Source organism: Theileria annulata, chromosome 2, assembly GCF_000003225.4.
Source record: "Theileria annulata chromosome 2, complete sequence, *** SEQUENCING IN PROGRESS ***".
In the NCBI taxonomy this organism is placed as follows: Eukaryota; Apicomplexa; class Aconoidasida; order Piroplasmida; family Theileriidae; genus Theileria; species Theileria annulata.
The window spans coordinates 680,037-697,955 of record NC_011099.1 but is presented as its reverse complement, the minus strand read 5'-3'; the positions used below and the strand labels follow the sequence as shown (position 1 = coordinate 697,955).

At 30.8% G+C, this 17,919-nt stretch overlaps 11 protein-coding genes across 11 annotated transcripts, besides 3 other annotated features; 8 read left to right on the top strand and 3 right to left on the bottom strand.

The window, feature by feature from the left end:
* Positions 1-225: 225 nt before the first annotated feature.
* On the top strand, positions 226-3,812 carry TA14350 (uncharacterized protein; the record flags this gene model as incomplete). Its single annotated transcript, XM_946974.1, has 14 exons — positions 226-299; positions 335-466; positions 509-642; positions 693-841; positions 871-976; positions 1,017-1,075; positions 1,115-1,193; positions 1,225-1,292; positions 1,324-2,973; positions 3,005-3,185; positions 3,240-3,310; positions 3,343-3,485; positions 3,517-3,630; positions 3,659-3,812. 14 exons carry the CDS (start codon positions 226-228, stop codon positions 3,810-3,812), a joined length of 3,114 nt encoding a protein of 1,037 aa, XP_952067.1.
* Positions 3,813-3,864: 52 nt separating this feature from the next.
* Positions 3,865-4,551, bottom strand: TA14355 (uncharacterized protein; the record flags this gene model as incomplete). Its single annotated transcript, XM_946973.1, has 1 exon — positions 3,865-4,551. The coding sequence occupies one exon, from the start codon at positions 4,549-4,551 to the stop codon at positions 3,865-3,867; it is 687 nt and encodes a 228-aa protein (XP_952066.1).
* A 46-nt stretch (positions 4,552-4,597) lies between these two features.
* Positions 4,598-6,106, bottom strand: TA14360 (hydrolase, putative; the record flags this gene model as incomplete). The annotated part of the gene is made up of 3 exons (XM_946972.1): positions 4,598-5,667; positions 5,698-5,791; positions 5,891-6,106. The coding sequence occupies 3 exons, from the start codon at positions 6,104-6,106 to the stop codon at positions 4,598-4,600; spliced, it is 1,380 nt and encodes a 459-aa protein (XP_952065.1).
* A 195-nt stretch (positions 6,107-6,301) lies between these two features.
* TA14365 (uncharacterized protein) lies at positions 6,302-7,532 on the bottom strand (the record flags this gene model as incomplete). The annotated part of the gene is made up of 6 exons (XM_946971.1): positions 6,302-6,648; positions 6,687-6,775; positions 6,828-6,937; positions 6,982-7,161; positions 7,217-7,255; positions 7,458-7,532. 6 exons carry the CDS (start codon positions 7,530-7,532, stop codon positions 6,302-6,304), a joined length of 840 nt encoding a protein of 279 aa, XP_952064.1.
* Positions 7,533-7,621: 89 nt separating this feature from the next.
* Positions 7,622-8,501, top strand: TA14370 (uncharacterized protein; the record flags this gene model as incomplete). Its single annotated transcript, XM_946970.1, has 2 exons — positions 7,622-7,832; positions 7,927-8,501. The coding sequence occupies 2 exons, from the start codon at positions 7,622-7,624 to the stop codon at positions 8,499-8,501; spliced, it is 786 nt and encodes a 261-aa protein (XP_952063.1).
* Positions 7,784-7,832: a sequence feature (2 probable transmembrane helices predicted for TA14370 by TMHMM2.0 at aa 55-74 and 155-177).
* Positions 7,927-7,937: a sequence feature (2 probable transmembrane helices predicted for TA14370 by TMHMM2.0 at aa 55-74 and 155-177).
* Positions 8,178-8,246: a sequence feature (2 probable transmembrane helices predicted for TA14370 by TMHMM2.0 at aa 55-74 and 155-177).
* Positions 8,502-8,833: 332 nt separating the features above from the next.
* TA14375 (choline/ethanolamine kinase, putative) lies at positions 8,834-10,033 on the top strand (the record flags this gene model as incomplete). The annotated part of the gene is made up of 2 exons (XM_946969.1): positions 8,834-9,855; positions 9,925-10,033. 2 exons carry the CDS (start codon positions 8,834-8,836, stop codon positions 10,031-10,033), a joined length of 1,131 nt encoding a protein of 376 aa, XP_952062.1.
* Positions 10,034-10,499: 466 nt separating this feature from the next.
* TA14380 (choline/ethanolamine kinase, putative) lies at positions 10,500-11,733 on the top strand (the record flags this gene model as incomplete). The annotated part of the gene is made up of 2 exons (XM_946968.1): positions 10,500-11,548; positions 11,613-11,733. The coding sequence occupies 2 exons, from the start codon at positions 10,500-10,502 to the stop codon at positions 11,731-11,733; spliced, it is 1,170 nt and encodes a 389-aa protein (XP_952061.1).
* Positions 11,734-11,937: 204 nt separating this feature from the next.
* TA14385 (choline/ethanolamine kinase, putative) lies at positions 11,938-13,151 on the top strand (the record flags this gene model as incomplete). Its single annotated transcript, XM_946967.1, has 2 exons — positions 11,938-12,965; positions 13,028-13,151. 2 exons carry the CDS (start codon positions 11,938-11,940, stop codon positions 13,149-13,151), a joined length of 1,152 nt encoding a protein of 383 aa, XP_952060.1.
* Positions 13,152-13,352: 201 nt separating this feature from the next.
* Positions 13,353-14,553, top strand: TA14390 (choline/ethanolamine kinase, putative; the record flags this gene model as incomplete). The annotated part of the gene is made up of 2 exons (XM_946966.1): positions 13,353-14,380; positions 14,445-14,553. The coding sequence occupies 2 exons, from the start codon at positions 13,353-13,355 to the stop codon at positions 14,551-14,553; spliced, it is 1,137 nt and encodes a 378-aa protein (XP_952059.1).
* Positions 14,554-15,110: 557 nt separating this feature from the next.
* TA14405 (choline/ethanolamine kinase, putative) lies at positions 15,111-16,332 on the top strand (the record flags this gene model as incomplete). The annotated part of the gene is made up of 2 exons (XM_946965.1): positions 15,111-16,144; positions 16,209-16,332. 2 exons carry the CDS (start codon positions 15,111-15,113, stop codon positions 16,330-16,332), a joined length of 1,158 nt encoding a protein of 385 aa, XP_952058.1.
* A 201-nt stretch (positions 16,333-16,533) lies between these two features.
* TA14410 (choline/ethanolamine kinase, putative) lies at positions 16,534-17,747 on the top strand (the record flags this gene model as incomplete). The annotated part of the gene is made up of 2 exons (XM_946964.1): positions 16,534-17,558; positions 17,624-17,747. 2 exons carry the CDS (start codon positions 16,534-16,536, stop codon positions 17,745-17,747), a joined length of 1,149 nt encoding a protein of 382 aa, XP_952057.1.
* Positions 17,748-17,919: the final 172 nt, after the last annotated feature.

The window sequence follows — 17,919 nt, the reverse complement described above, 5'->3', positions numbered from 1 at the left end:
AAAATTCAACTCTTTAGAACAAAGTGCACGAAGTCACGATAAACGATAAAAGTAACCTGTGCCTGCCCATGAAATCGCATCTAGTATACGGAAATTATATAAAAGGACCTTTCTCACCAGGTAACCTATCCCTGGTTAATATATGAAAATAAACATATCTGTTATTTACACATGGGGATAAGTTTCGTTCATAATGTTTATATTTGCTAATGTGGCCCTGAAAAAATGGCCAAATCAAACCAGTCGGATCCTAGAAATCTCATATCCGAGCAAGAAAGTATTAATTTAAATAAATTCAAGTGAGAGAAACTAAATAAGTAATCAATTCACTTAGATACCTGCACAAAAATGTTTTGAATAAGGAATCATCGAGGATAGCATCCTCAATACAAGTGGTAGACGCTCTTAAGCAATTAGCAGAGTATTTGATATGGGAAGATAGGACCGATCAAGATTATATCTTTGAGTAGGCCTCAAAACAATTTATGTTCTAATGGCTAATTTTTAGATACTTCTGTGAAGAAAACATCATGGATTACCTAACGGGAGTTCTATGCCGCTCTACGTCGAGAACAGTAAGAATACAACTAATACAAACAATCTCAATGTTGATACACAATATCGGTAAAAAAAAAACTTTGTGTAAGAATATAACTATTTTTTTAAAATTACCGTTTTTCATGACGCATTAGACTATATGCTAAGCAATAATTATTTGAACGAGCTGATATCAGTGCCTGAAATTTATAGCGGAGGGGACATCAGCAGCTGGACAGTATCTTTATTAAAAACAATATCATCAATACTGGATAAATCGACAATCAAATTCTTTTTCCTACAAGTAATTGATAAAAAAATTGTATTTGATAGAAAAATGAAACCTTTCCATTGTTGGACAAGAGCCTGCTATTCCTGAGCAGCCATGATAGCATGAAGAGAGCACACTTTATGACAATTATACTGAATATATTCAAAGGTATTATTAACAACAGACTAAAATATTCATTAATTTCCAGTGAACGACAAAGATGTGAACGAGTACATTGTAAACAAGTCGGAAATATTGTTAAGATTAGTAAGTGAGAAACCTGCTTCGGATTGTAATTCACTTTAGGTGTTGTATTTAAAATACTGCTGGTTTCGGTTGAACAGATATCACAACAAATACAAATCATTCAGCCCGAATATTTTAAGTGAGAGATAACTAGTTAAATCAATTTCCAGGTGAATCAAACGACGTTTTGTGCTTCATAGAAGAGCTGATGGATTTGGAAATTGAAATAATTAACCAAGTAATGCTAAGAAGGATCAATTTATTTTTAGAAAATCGTTTATCTCATGTTTGTAATTTGCTTCATACCACTGATTAAAAGACTAGCCAAAGTTGATGTGAACACTGAAAAACTTCTTGTGGATATCGGCTCACCGCCAAACTACAGCGATTTGTACAATAAACTATCAAACGCCATCGGGTTATCATTTTTTTATATTAATAATAAAACGCTACTCTTTAATACGAATAGCGCTGATACTACTCCAAATGTAAACCCACAAAACCAATGTTCCCCCTCGACCACAAGTTCTAAACCACCTCTTAACAAACTTAATCGCAATGAGTCGGACGTAGTTGAAGAAAACAAAACTGAAAAGAACGAAAAAACGGGTTGGCTCCGGGACTACGAACTCAATAGTTTCGATATTCCCAATGACTCTGATCTTGATAAAGAAGATGTGGTGATAAACGACGTTATATATAACATATTGGTGAATGTAATAATAAACAGTAAAAGAAAGGAGTTTGTTAACCCCTTGACCACACTGTTGTTTTCACCATTTATACCACTAGATTTGTTATATACCATCACAGGCAAATCTTCTGATGAAACAAGTCGACCTGAGCCAAATGACGCTGATTCGCCGCAAGTTTCGTCCATAATAACAACTCCAAGAAACTACAACCCAGAAGAGGAAACATTTGAATACAAAAGCTATAAAATAGGAGAAGACAGCATAAAAATCTTCAATTTGTTGCTATCGTTCAATGACTTTATGCATAAGGATAGCAAAACAAAATGTGAATTACATGGTGGAGGTAATATTGATAGCCATAATTACGAAAAGGGGGAATTAGAGGAAGATGAACCCTCAATGAGTTTAGGTGATGGATTTGTCAAAGGTTGTTCAGTTGAGAATAGCTATAAAACAGTTCTGAATGTAATAATGGGCCTATTCATATACGACGGATTAAAGTCATTAAAGTACAATAACGACAATAACAAGATGTTGAATTTGCTAAAGCTGTTAATTCACTTGCAAAATAAGGTGCTTAGTACCGGAAAAAGTAAAAATAAGGAACAATGTAACTTGAAGTTATTAAAGAGCATCTTTGACAATAACGAAATTTACCTGCAATTGTTCAACGTGATCAGTATCAACATGACCAATTTTAATTTTAATACCTTGGTCTTGAAACTTTATAACTTTTTTCTGCAAAATTACATTAATTTCAATACGAAAAACGAGGATGACTTGAAATCGCTAAATAATAAGACTAAAATTAATCCAGAATTGGAAAATAGTGTAGAAGATAAAGGTCAACAAATTGATAAGGATGTTGGCCAAGGAGTTGGATTTGAAACTGTTAAGCCTGATTCGCATGTAGTTGCTAACAGTAAAATAATAAAAATGGACGTTTTGATAGACGAAATAAAGTTCCACCTGGACATAGTGTATAACATAATCAGAATTTATATACTCAATTCGGTCGAGTCAACGACTACACTGTTGTATTTATCGGTTTTTTACGTCGAGTGGATCAAGTACATCAAGCTGTACTACAACACACTGCATTTTACAGCTAGCGATATTATGTTCATTGATGTAAATGAAACCAAGGAGCAGGAAGTTACTAACACTAACCACGATGCCGTTTTCAACTATTCACCAATTGACATATTTAAGAGATACATCATGGTAATGAATACGGTCATCATGTTTATTTTAGATGATACTGATACTGAAGGAATTGTACAATATCATAAGCGTTAACATAAACAGCTATAAAAAGAATGACAGAAAGCAGATTAAGGACATCAATGAAACCAACGACTACATATACGAATCATGTCCATTATTTTACAACCAGCTGGACAAATTATACATAAAAAACACTAAAATTAAATTAGGTACAATGAATAACTATATATTCACTGGAGATTCTATAATTTTGTTAAATTTAGGTAACGTTATAAATACAGTCGACTGCGACGTAAAGTTTTTCAAGTGCCTTATCAAAAATAAGAACGAACAGGTTTGAGAAACCAAATTCAATGCTTGGTGTAGAGAAATAGAATAATACTGTTGCACGACGTCTTCTTCATACTGGCCAAAGTTAAAAGAAGTCACACTCGACATAATAGTGGCCTGAGAAAGATGAGTAACAGCTTGGATGAGTCAGACAAGGAAGGCGTTAACCTGGAAATAACGTAATTAACCGACAAGTTAAATTATTTTTAGATGTGTACATTTGTTGTGGAATTGTATTATAAAGAAAGTCGACAAACAAAACAACAAATTCAATATCTTAATCTCATGGCACCCCAAATTTAAGACTCTATCTCCATCAAACAGGTAACTCTCCGGTAAATAATATATTTAGATGGAACGAGAACATAAATGTGATGACCAGCGAATTTGACGTAATATTCAATGATGTAAACGATCTAAATGCAGTTTTAAAGTTACATAATAGTAACAAGAAGAACCTATCGAACAACTCACTTCTGTCTTTACAAGATTACTTATACAACTAATATACTCTATGTATTATATTCATATTAAAATAATTCATCAGATTATTTTTGGTTATTTGTATTTAAAGTTCCTGAATATGTTAGGGTAACATGGATTTTCCCACTGATCGTACTTGGACAAGAATTTGGCCCTAGGATAGGGCTTAAGAGGAGGATTAACCAGGGCATATTTATCAGTAAAGGCGTAAGATGATTTAACTCTACGCCAAATCAAAGAAGTGTTGTCCTGCACACTCGTTACGTGTTCTGTTCTATATCTCCAGAGATCGTCCCTTAGTAACTCGTCAGGAGGCTCAGGAAGAACATTAACGAGCTTTACATTCCTGGTGATATCATGTGTGTATTTGACTCGACCGGAAACCAAGGAGAATAAACTAGTGGTTTTAGTAGAAACGCCAACATTCTCGCCAGGATAAATCTTAAAGTGGCGATTACGGGTCACATTTGGGTTATGTGCGATAAATTTGCGTTGTTTTACCAATAATTCGCCGGGCCTAACATACTCAGCGGAAAGTCGTTTCATTCCTATGTTAGCCTTCTTACTCTGGCCAGTTGGAGATCCCCTAGAAGGTCTTCTGTAGGCGGAAACCTTAACAGTTTTGAATCTTGATTGGATTCCATTGAATTTCAGGGATTCTACCACGTTTACCGAAGATTCCAAGTTAACGCGTCCCACTATGGACGAAAAGAGTGGATTTTTCCGATTCGATAGTATAATTTTGTTAAACACACCTATCATTACTAAAAATTTGACAAACAAGTACACATTTAAAAATATATTATGGTTATGAATTTTCAAATTGTTTGACCACTACAAGTGGAACTTTCTTTCTAGGGTACTCTTCCGTGAGTGATAGCTGTTTGATGGTGCGATCAGGGGGCAAATAATCTCTAAAGATCTTAAAAGGGCTTGTGGTAGAAGATTTAGGAGGCTCATCTGGGAGGGCATGGTTGGTTAAAGATCCTAATGAGGGAGCAGAAACGTTATGTGTAAGCTCCGTTTCGTCGGAATGACCCAGTTCTCGTCTAGATTTTGGGATATAAACACCATTACAATCAAATGGCAGCCATCTTGTATAATTTTGTGCATTTTCTTGGTTTGGAATCCCCAAAAATGATAGGCATGTGCTTACTACTTGGAGAGGCTTCTTGAAGGATAGAAGATGGTCTGAATTTGAAAAGATTATGGTATGAGAGTTGGTAAATAATCTGGAAAGTTCGTCTGCACATTCTGGTGGTGTTAAAGTATCAGAATCTCCAAACAAAATCAGAGTTAACTTTCCCATTCCTCCCACTCTTCTGTAGAGTTCGCGGCTACTCCACAGGGGCATTCTATTGACTATTCCCAGCAGATTTGAAATTGCCCTTCTGGTGACGAAAAGTGTCCAGAGCATTCGGTTTAACATAGGGTTTAATTCTGTACTTTCTCCAGAAACTTCGTCGACTGAAACACACTCACCTGTTTCTAAGGATTCCTGTGAACTTTCTGGGGACTCTCTATTCGATTTAGACTTTGGAGTTGTAACTCGTCCCGAAAAGCAACACTTTGAAACACAAAGAGGCGTACAGGGTATGCAGCATTGAATATATTTTAGAAAAACGACTCTCATTGGTTTTTTGGGTATTAACCCAGCTGGAGAAATTAAAATAATCTTCTCTACTAGATCGGGGTGGGTTTCACAGTACGAGGCTGCTATGCATGCTCCCATAGACATTCCGATAACTGATAATTTTCTACCAGTATATCCCAAATGATCGATAACTTCGTCGGCTTGGTCTACATAATATTTCGAGGAAAAGGTGTTCCCAAACACTTTATATTTAGGATAACCGCTTAATCCATGACCGTAGAGATCTAAAAACGATATTTAATTGATTTACATACCAAACGATATTACTCTGAATCCATTTTTCGACAGAACGCTTTGATATATTGAGAATGTCGTATGTGTAGCGTTATATCCATGGAATGTTAAAACCTATGAAATTTATTATTACAGCATGGATATATAATGTACAAATCTAGATTAAAATTTGAAGTAATACAGATGAGGAATAACCAATTAAACAAAACTTACCAAACTTGCTGATGGATCTCCTACTACTGAGTAGTTGATTGGTCCATATTTACCATTAAATATTCTACCTTTTACATATGGGCATTTTATATTACATTTTAGGAGCCATTTTGGTATTTTATATCCATTTTCAAGGCACCATTCTATGGAAGGTTCGGTTCCAGCTTCAAATGAGCTGGTTCCGTCTACATCGTTTGGTTCGTTTGAATCTGACATAATTTTAAAACAAAAAACCAAAATTTAAATTGAGGTTTGAAGTGTTACAGAGATCAAATGAATCAATTTATGCATACATTAGTGGTGTAAAGCATCAACAGAGGACATAAAACATGAATTTAAAATTTTTAGCATACACATAAATATCATTCAATTTACTTAAAATTAATATATTTTTTTAATTTTATAACTGGTTTAAGGCTCATTAATTCCATAACACACTTCCTCGTTTTGTTTCCTTATCATTTCATCGAGTTTGGAAAAATCACCAGAAATTTTATAATAGTCTGAACATTCTCTTAAATCAGTTTTTTGATTATTTGAGATTATCTGATAGATTGGAATATTGATTTTGTCCTTCAAATATCTGAGAACACAACACATTCTTACTGTTTTGAAAATTTTTAAGCAATTTGGCTCCCCGAAAACATCTGACAAACTTATGAACGAAACTCTCTTGGCTAAATTAATTTTGTTATAAAGATCATCTACTTCTGAAACTATATTCCTTATACCAGATCTCTTAATTTTCTTTAGAGATTCTGTTAATAAATTAAAATTAGTTACACAATAATTTTACTAATTAGTCTGAAACCTCTCAATTCGTTCTGGGTCCTTTTCCTGATACATTCGACAAAGTTTCCAATCTCTTTATTAATTCTATTTATTCTACGAATTCAAATATTAAAATAAAAAGAACCCTTCAGGTTTCTTACTAAACAGTAGATCCACTGGGCAGGGTAGAAGTGAAAAATTGGATCTCAAATCAACAAGCTGGGACTTCATGGTTTCATTTTGTTTTTCAATAAAATTTTCAATGATCTCAGAAAACTATCAGTAATTTATTAATATCGAATAAATTAAATAAAAGTTACATATTCATGTGATAATGTGGAAACATAGTGGTCTAGCTTCGGAATCCCCGGGTAGGGATTAATTTCGGTGTTAAACAATGTGGAAGATTCGCAAAAAGAGCATTGTTCTCTCAAAGAAAAACACAAATCTAATTTCAGTTTAAGTGTAAAAGAATTATATGAACAAACTAGTTTTGGGTTCTTGAATTGGATTAGAAATAGAATTATTGATTAGATTTAAAAATCCCCAAAACACAAGAAGTGAATATGGAATCTGAGAATTATGATTAAAGATCTCTAATAAATAAAATTGTGATTAATAAATTAAACATATTTATTTAATTATTTGGCGATAATATAGGTAATTATAGCTATAATTGATTTTAGTTGGGTGGAGATATTGTCTCGTGCATTATTAAGCACGACAGCATAAAATCATTTTTAGTTTCCATCAATCATACAAATTTAAATAAAATTTCTATTTGTAAATAATATACCTCGTATTTTCCAAAGCGTTTCCCCGGTTTTCTCATCCTCTTTTTATTTTTTTCTATTTCAAAATTCTCCATCATCTTTTTTTTATTATTTTTTCATTTTTATTTTAAACCGTAAATATATTTTTATATTTTGAATTTAAAATGGACTTATAGCTTCTTAAATCATGAGTTCGACTCCTTTATCACATACGAATAAATTTAGTGAACTTAAAAGTTCCACGGGATCTCCACGGTCCAAGATGGGCTTTTCAAAACAAACCAATGAAGAATTTAATGCAGTACCAGTTACATCTGAGTTTTACACAAAACGTACTAGCTACAAAACTTTTTTTCGACCTTTTTTAATTCTTTTATTTTCAATCTATATTGTACTAGGTATGTTTTCAAATGAATAAGAACTTGTATATTTCAATTACCATTATTTATATAAATTATAACTTATATATAAATTAATAAAAATTTAATTTAGTATCATTCCTTTCAAAGAAGGATTCTAATTCTGGGTTTTCCTTAGCCCTAATGACTTTTCACACCAAAGTTATAGATCTCTACCAAGTAATTTTGGATTTTTACAAAAGATGTCCCGCTGTAATGTCTATTGTAAAAAAGTTGAGGTTTGAAGTTCCTTATTTTATAAAGATTTTATCTTTATACGTACCCAAATACGAAAAACAGATAGTCTATCTATCTAATTATAATACACTAAATAACTGGCTTTCTATTTTCGTCTGGGCTACTTTTGCAGTCATTTTCGAACTCCTTACTGCAGTTGTTAATAATTTGGTTCTTTCTTACAGGCACAGGAACACACCTCGCTATTGTTCCAACATGGTTCATCCCTCTAAATTTCATGACAAAGTTTTCACGCAAGAACAATTAAACAAACTCTTTAAAACTAGGGAATACTTAGACTTAAAGAACTCTAGACATGGTTTAGGTCCTGAGGCTTGGAATTGGCAGCTGAGAAAAACTCTGGAAGCAAAACACAATTCAAAATCGCAAAACGCAGTCTCATCTGGAGATGAATCGGATATCAGTACCTGAATCCATAAACTAATATACTTGCGTATGTGTTTATATTTTAATTATTCAAATCAAGCACTTATAAGACTATTAAACAATCAATTATAAACACAAATTAAATAATAATAACGCATAATAATTAAGAATTTAAAAATAAAAAATATATCAAATAAAAAAGAATGAATGAAAAACACAAATAAGAAAAAATAATGAAAGGGTGAGCACAATTTTAAACAAGCAACCATAATGTATAGTATTCCTTTTCATTAAAAAATGTTTAATATTTTATTATTTAATTTTTGTGAATTTATTTTTTTATAAGTGGCTTTGCATTTTATCTCGATTCGAGATAAATGTTAAACTCGAACTATGATACTTCACTAGGTCTGGAACATGAAAACAAAACCAAATTTGATTCTTTAACATTTAAATATGATCACAGTCATAGTAATCTAAAGAGTCTCTGTATCCGGCATGTTCCATTCTGGAACAATGTCAACCCTGAATTCATAGAAATTAAAAAGATGAACAATGGAGTAACCAATCAAGTATACCAGGCGACATTAGTCGATGGAGATAAAGATAGATATCCCATAAAGTCAGTATGTATTAAAAAATCATCGACATATAATTCGCTAGTGATTGATGATGATTTACAGTATCGTATTGCAAAATTATTAGGTGATAATAATTTCGGACCTAGAATAATTGGTCGTTTTGGTGATTTTACTATTCAGGAATGGGTTGAAGGAAATACTATGGGAATTGATTCATTACAAAATTTATCAGTTTTGACTGGTATTGCTTCATCACTGGCAAAGTTCCACAAGAAAGTTACAGAGCTGGTTCCAAAGGAATGGGACAGAACTCCTATGTTTTTAACCAAAATAGCTACTTGGTCTCCACATGTTGAAAGAATTATTAAAAAATATAATTTGGATTTCGATTATAATGAGTTGGTTCAGAACTATGAAATGTTCAAAAAGATCCTAAACAATCACCTAAATACATCAAATTCCATCACAAACTCAATACTATTCTGTCACAACGATTTATATCCTTCTAACATTTTGCATACCAACCAAGGCATATATTTCATTGATTTTGACTATTGTGGATTCAATTATGTTGGATGGGAAATAGCTAGCTTGTTTAATAAGATGTACATAATTTACGATCGAGTCAGGAAGTGTTACCTATCTCATAACACTTCATTTGCAAAAGAATTCAAATCTCTTTTCACCTCAGTATATCTTTCTCAATTACTGGGTCAAAATGTTTTACCATCTGACGATTTGGTAAAAGATTTTCTACAGAGTGTAGAAATACACACCCTAGGTGTACATTTATTTTGGATTTATTGGGGAATAGTGATGTAAGAATATTATTTTATCTTAAATAGATATTGTTATTTTTTAAATATAGCATTTTAATTTACTCATAGAATGGATAAACCTAGACAATCGACTGTAATTCCTGGAATTTATATCGAATCTAAATTGTGGATTAACCTTTTCAAATCATTAGTAAAGAATCTTGTCTCTAAAATTTAATACGATTCTGTTAATTTAGTATCTAGATTTTATTTTTTGCATTTTTTATTATAACATGTTTACATTGGCACATATAAAATAACTATGTTATAGTAAACAATTATGGTTAAACACACGCACTTCTTGAAAATAAATTTAAATACGTTTTTGTTCTAAATTTGTAAAGAAATCGTATTGTCATTTTTCCTCTTTATGATGGGGTCACGGCAATACTCCATCTTATATCTCGTTCACTAAATAACACTTATTTTCTTCTAAAATCAGTCATGTATAATATCTAATATTCAATCATTATGAAATACCAACTATTTTCGGTAATCTTAAACATTTTCCTGGCATAAATCCACTTATTACACATACCGAACAGTCAACATAAATCATGTAATATAAATAAACAAGACTTTCACACATAATACTATAGATGTTCTAATTTATGAGCATTTTTAAAAAAACATGGTTATATTAAATGGATGTAAAAAATTTGAGTAAAGACTCTTCAAGATACATTACTTACTCTCAAAAAACAAGGTTGTACATCAAAACTGATAAAAACTCTCAAAAGATAAAAGATCAAGACCAAACCAACATTAAGAGTCTCTGTATCCGGCATGTTCCATTTTGGAACAATGTCAACCCTGAATTCATAGAAATTAAAACTATGTACAATGGAATAACCAATCAAGTATACCAGGCGACATTAGTCGATGGAGATAAAGATAGATATCCCATAAAGTCAGTATGTATTAAAAAATCATCGACATATAATTCGCTAGTGATTGATGATGATTTACAGTATCGTATTGCAAAATTATTAGGTGATAATAACTTCGGACCTAGAATAATTGGTCGTTTTGGTGATTTTACTATTCAGGAATGGGTTGAAGGAAATACTATGGGAATTGATTCATTACAAAATTTATCAGTTTTGACTGGTATTGCTTCATCACTGGCAAAGTTCCACAAGAAAGTTACAGAGCTGGTTCCAAAGGAATGGGACAGAACTCCTATGTTTTTAACCAAAATAGCTACTTGGTCTCCACATGTTGAAAGAATTATTAAAAAATATAATTTGGATTTCGATTATAATGAGTTGGTTCAGAACTATGAAATGTTCAAAAAGATCCTAAACAATCACCTAAATACATCAAATTCCATCACAAACTCAATACTATTCTGTCACAACGATTTATATCTTGACAATATCCTTGATTTTAATCAAGGCATATATTTCATTGATTTTGATTATTCTGGATTCAATTATGTTGGATGGGAAATCTCACATCTTTTCTTCAAATTATGTATCGTATATAACCACCATACTCCTCCGTACTTTAATTTCGATGATTCTCTTGCTTTATCACAGGAAATGAAGACTATTTTCATCTCAGTATATCTTTCTCAATTACTGGGTAAAAATGTTTTACCATCTGACGATTTGGTAAATGATTTTCTACAGAGTGTAGAAATACACACCCTAGGAGTAAATTTATTTTGGACTTATTGGGGAATAGTGATGTAAGAATATTATTTATCTTAAATACAAATTTAAATAATTTATTTTTATAACATTTTAATTCAGGACTGACAAACCAAAGAATGAGTTTAACGCAGCAATCGACTGTCCCCTTCAAGCTAAATTAAATCACAATCTTCTGGAGATTAATATTAGGAAATTTACCGATAGCAGAATACTTACATAGTAGCAACATATTTTGATTGACAAATCTTATTTTAAATATCATTAATGGTTTTGTATCCACATTGATCATTTTCCCACATTTTAAACAAGCAACCATAATGTATAGTATTCCTTTTCATTAAAAAATGTTTAATATTTTATTATTTAATTTTTGTGAATTTATTTTTTTATAAGTGGCTTTGCATTTTATCTCGATTCGAGATAAATGTTAAACTCGAACTATGATACTTCACTAGGTCTGGAACATGAAAACAAAACCAAATTTGATTCTTTAACATTTAAATATGATCACAGTCATAGTAATCTAAAGAGTCTCTGTATCCGGCATGTTCCATTTTGGAACAATGTCAACCCTGAATTCATAGAAATTAAAAATGTTAATACTGGTATATTTAATAGTGTTTATATCTTGAGATTAATTTCACCGAATAAAGATAGATATCCCATAAAGTCAGTATGTATTAAAAAATCATCGACATATAATTCACTAGTGATTGATGATGATTTACAGTATCGTATTGCAAAATTATTAGGTGATAATAATTTCGGACCTAGAATAATTGGTCGTTTTGGTGATTTTACTATTCAGGAATGGGTTGAAGGAAATACTATGGGAATTGATTCATTACAAAATTTATCAGTTTTGACTGGTATTGCTTCATCACTGGCAAAGTTCCACAAGAAAGTTACAGAGCTGGTTCCAAAGGAATGGGACAGAACTCCTATGTTTTTAACCAAAATAGCTACTTGGTCTCCACATGTTGAAAGAATTATTAAAAAATATAATTTGGATTTCGATTATAATGAGTTGGTTCAGAACTATGAAATGTTCAAAAAGATCCTAAACAATCACCTAAATACATCAAATTCCATCACAAACTCAATACTATTCTGTCACAACGATTTATTTTTTACTAACATTTTGGATACCCTACATGGGATATATTTCATTGATTTTGATTTTTCTGGATTCAATTATGTTGGATGGGACATCGCCAATTTTTTTTTAAAGCCCGGCATCGTACACGAATCTCATACTACTCCACAATTTTATTTCGATGATTCACTTTCTTTATCAGATGAAATGAAGACTATTTTCATCTCAGTATATCTTTCTCAATTACTGGGCCAAAATGTTTTACCATCTGACGATTTGGTAAATGATTTTCTACAGAGTTTAGAAATACACACCTTAGGTGTATGTTTATTTTGGATTTATTGGTCCATAATAATGTTAGTTTATTTTTATTTTTAATTAAATATTCATCAATCCACAGTTTCATATTTTAATTTAGGTCTGACAAACCGAAGAACGAGCATAAGTTTGTAGTTTTGTTTCACGTCAAGGGCGAACTAATATATAATTTATTTAGGAATAATATTAGGAGGTTAACTGATAATAAAATTGTAAATACCTAAATCTAAATACGAAATTATTTTATGTTTTTATAATTATTTATTTCATATGTTTTTACCTCACAAATTTGTATATTAATTTAAATTCCGATCCATGAGATATAGTATTCCTTTTCATTAAAAAATGTTTAATATTTTATTATTTAATTTTTGTGAATTTATTTTTTTATAAGTGGCTTTGCATTTTATCTCGATTCGAGATAAATGTTAAACTCGAACTATGATACTTCACTAGGTCTGGAACATGAAAACAAAACCAAATTTGATTCTTTAACATTTAAATATGATCACAGTCATAGTAATCTAAAGAGTCTCTGTATCCGGCATGTTCCATTCTGGAACAATGTCAACCCTGAATTCATAGAAATTAAAAAGATGAACAATGGAGTAACCAATCGTGTATACCAGGCGACATTAGTCGATGGAGATAAAGATAGATATCCCATAAAGTCAGTATGTATTAAAAAATCATCGACATATAATTCGCTAGTGATTGATGATGATTTACAGTATCGTATTGCAAAATTATTAGGTGATAATAACTTCGGACCTAGAATAATTGGTCGTTTTGGTGATTTTACTATTCAGGAATGGGTTGAAGGAAATACTATGGGAATTGATTCATTACAAAATTTATCAGTTTTGACTGGTATTGCTTCATCACTGGCAAAGTTCCACAAGAAAGTTACAGAGCTGGTTCCAAAGGAATGGGACAGAACTCCTATGTTTTTAACCAAAATAGCTACTTGGTCTCCACATGTTGAAAGAATTATTAAAAAATATAATTTGGATTTCGATTATAATGAGTTGGTTCAGAACTATGAAATGTTCAAAAAGATCCTAAACAATCACCTAAATACATCAAATTCCATCACAAACTCAATACTATTCTGCCACAACGATTTATATCCTTCTAACATTTTGCATACCAACCAAGGCATATATTTCATTGATTTTGACTTTTCTGGATTCAATTATGTTGGATGGGAAATCTCACATCTTTTCTTCAAATTATGTATCGTATATAACCACCATACTCCTCCGTACTTTAATTTCGATGATTCTCTTGCTTTATCACAGGAAATGAAGACTATTTTCATCTCAGTATATCTTTCTCAATTACTGGGTAAAAATGTTTTACCATCTGACGATTTGGTAAATGATTTTCTACAGAGTGTAGAAATACACACCCTAGGAGTAAATTTATTTTGGACTTATTGGGGAATAGTGATGTAAGAATATTATTTATCTTAAATACAAATTTAAATAATTTATTTTTATAACATTTTAATTCAGGACTGACAAACCAAATAATGAATTATCTAATCCTTATTCATTCATTGCCTACTCTAAATTTGAATATTATTCACTCAAGATTAAATTTGATAAATTAATTTCCAACTAACATTTTTTTGGAAATACACAATTCGTTTAATTAACAAATGTATTTTACACCTTTCGGTCAATGATCTTGCCCATACATTTATTCTTTATATAGTCTTCATTGAATTTGTATAATTAAATTATTTGTAGAATCTCAGATTTTAATAGATATTTGTCCTTTAAAACATTCAAATGAGTTGTTTGCGCTAGTGTTGGACTGAAAGTCTTTTTATTGAGGCTTTTTACTATCTAGGAATTATACTATTAGAGATAGTATAAATAACAAATTCATATAAATATATAATCCGATAGAACATTTAATTAATCTATCATTATTGGGGATAAATCCTCACATAAATGGTTTAAGTAGTATTAATTATAATATCTTCCTTATTTATAATTCAATTTTATTTAACTTTATGTTTAATTATTTTAATTTTTGATTTAATATTTGATTTTTATTATTTTATATAGCATTTTTTTCCAATCTCCCATTTTTCATCTAACATACACTTTTAAAAGACAATTTACATCTTTAATTTCCAAAAATAGACATTAAATTGCATTTTTAAAACCACAATGGAGCATTTAACCGTTGTTTCAGAGCACGACTTTCAGCATAAGGATCCAGTAAAAACACCAGAAAATGAGGGTTATTTTCTTAATGAAAAGGAAACGAATGAGGTTAAGAGTCTCTGTATCCGGCATGTTCCATTTTGGAACAATATCGCAAAGGAAAAAATTGATCTCAAGATTGTATCTGGTGCTCTAACCAATCGTGTATACCAGGCGACATTAGTCGATGGAGATAAAGATAGATATCCCATAAAGTCAGTATGTATTAAAAAATCATCGACATATAATTCGCTAGTGATTGATGATGATTTACAGTATCGTATTGCAAAATTATTAGGTGATAATAATTTCGGACCTAGAATAATTGGTCGTTTTGGTGATTTTACTATTCAGGAATGGGTTGAAGGAAATACTATGGGAATTGATTCATTTCAAAATTTATCAGTTTTGACTGGTATTGCTTCATCACTGGCAAAGTTCCACAAGAAAGTTACAGAGCTGGTTCCAAAGGAATGGGACAGAACTCCTATGTTTTTAACCAAAATAGCTACTTGGTCTCCACATGTTGAAAGAATTATTAAAAAATATAATTTGGATTTCGATTATAATGAGTTGGTTCAGAACTATGAAATGTTCAAAAAGATCCTAAACAATCACCTAAATACATCAAATTCCATCACAAACTCAATACTATTCTGTCACAACGATTTATTTTCTCTAAATATCCTTGATTTTAACCAAGGCATATATTTCATTGATTTTGATTTTGCCGGATTCAATTATGTTGGATGGGAAATCGCCAATTTCTTTGTAGAGGTTACGATTCTTTACGACCCACCGAAGCCACCATACTTCATTTCATCTGAGGAATACAATTTATCTGAGGAAATGAAGACTATTTTCATCTCAGTATATCTTTCTCAATTACTGGGCCAAAATGTTTTACCATCTGACGATTTGGTAAATGATTTTCTACAGAGTTTAGAAATACACACCTTGGGAGTAAATTTATTTTGGACTTATTGGGGAATAGTGATGTAAGAATATTATTTATCTTAAATACAAATTTAAATAATTTATTTTTATAACATTTTAATTCAGGTCTGACAAACCGAAAAATGAATTATCTAAGCCTGTTAAATTGGAAGCTTATGCGATGTTCCAATATAATTTATTTAGGAATAATATTAGGAGGTTAACTGATAATAAAATTGTAAATACCTAAATCTAAATACGAAATTATTTTATGTTTTTATAATTATTTATTTCATATGTTTTTACCTCACAAATTTGTATATTAATTTAAATTCCGATCCATGAGATATAGTATTCCTTTTCATTAAAAAATGTTTAATATTTTATTATTTAATTTTTGTGAATTTATTTTTTTATAAGTGGCTTTGCATTTTATCTCGATTCGAGATAAATGTTAAACTCGAACTATGATACTTCACTAGGTCTGGAACATGAAAACAAAACCAAATTTGATTCTTTAACATTTAAATATGATCACAGTCATAGTAATCTAAAGAGTCTCTGTATCCGGCATGTTCCATTTTGGAACAATGTCAACCCTGAATTCATAGAAATTAAAAAGATGAACAATGGAGTAACCAATCGTGTATACCAGGCGACATTAGTCGATGGAGATAAAGATAGATATCCCATAAAGTCAGTATGTATTAAAAAATCATCGACATATAATTCGCTAGTGATTGATGATGATTTACAGTATCGTATTGCAAAATTATTAGGTGATAATAACTTCGGACCTAGAATAATTGGTCGTTTTGGTGATTTTACTATTCAGGAATGGGTTGAAGGAAATACTATGGGAATTGATTCATTACAAAATTTATCAGTTTTGACTGGTATTGCTTCATCACTGGCAAAGTTCCACAAGAAAGTTACAGAGCTGGTTCCAAAGGAATGGGACAGAACTCCTATGTTTTTAACCAAAATAGCTACTTGGTCTCCACATGTTGAAAGAATTATTAAAAAATATAATTTGGGTTTCGATTATAATGAGTTGGTTCAGAACTATGAAATGTTCAAAAAGATCCTAAACAATCACCTAAATACATCAAATTCAATCACAAACTCAATACTATTCTGTCACAACGATTTATTTTTTTTAAATATAGTTGATTTTAACCAAGGCGTATATTTCATTGATTTTGATTATTGTGGATTCAATTATGTTGGATGGGACATCGCCAATTTCTTATTAAAAATATTACACATTCTCCATGATCCGCTGTGTCATTCGTATACTTCCATATCGCCTTATATATCTGAGGAAATGAAGACTATTTTCACTTCAGTATATCTTTCTCAATTACTGGGTAAAAATGTTTTACCATCTGACGATTTGGTAAATGATTTTTTACGGAGTGTAGAAATACACACTTTGGGAGTAAATTTATTTTGGACTTATTGGGGAATAGTGATGTAAGAATATTATTTTATCTTAAATACAAATTTAAATAATTTATTTTTATAACATTTTAATTCAGGAATGACAAACCGAAAAATGAATTATCTAAGCCTGTTAAATTGGAAGCTTATCCAATGTTCCAATATAATTTATTTAGGAATAATATTAGGAGGTTAACTGATAATAAAATTGTAAATACCTAAATCTAAATACGAAATTATTTTATGTTTTTATAATTATTTATTTCATATGTTTTTACCTCACAAATTTGTATATTAATTTAAATTCCGATCCATGAGATATAGTATTCCTTTTCATTAAAAAATGTTTAATATTTTATTATTTAATTTTTGTGAATTTATTTTTTTATAAGTG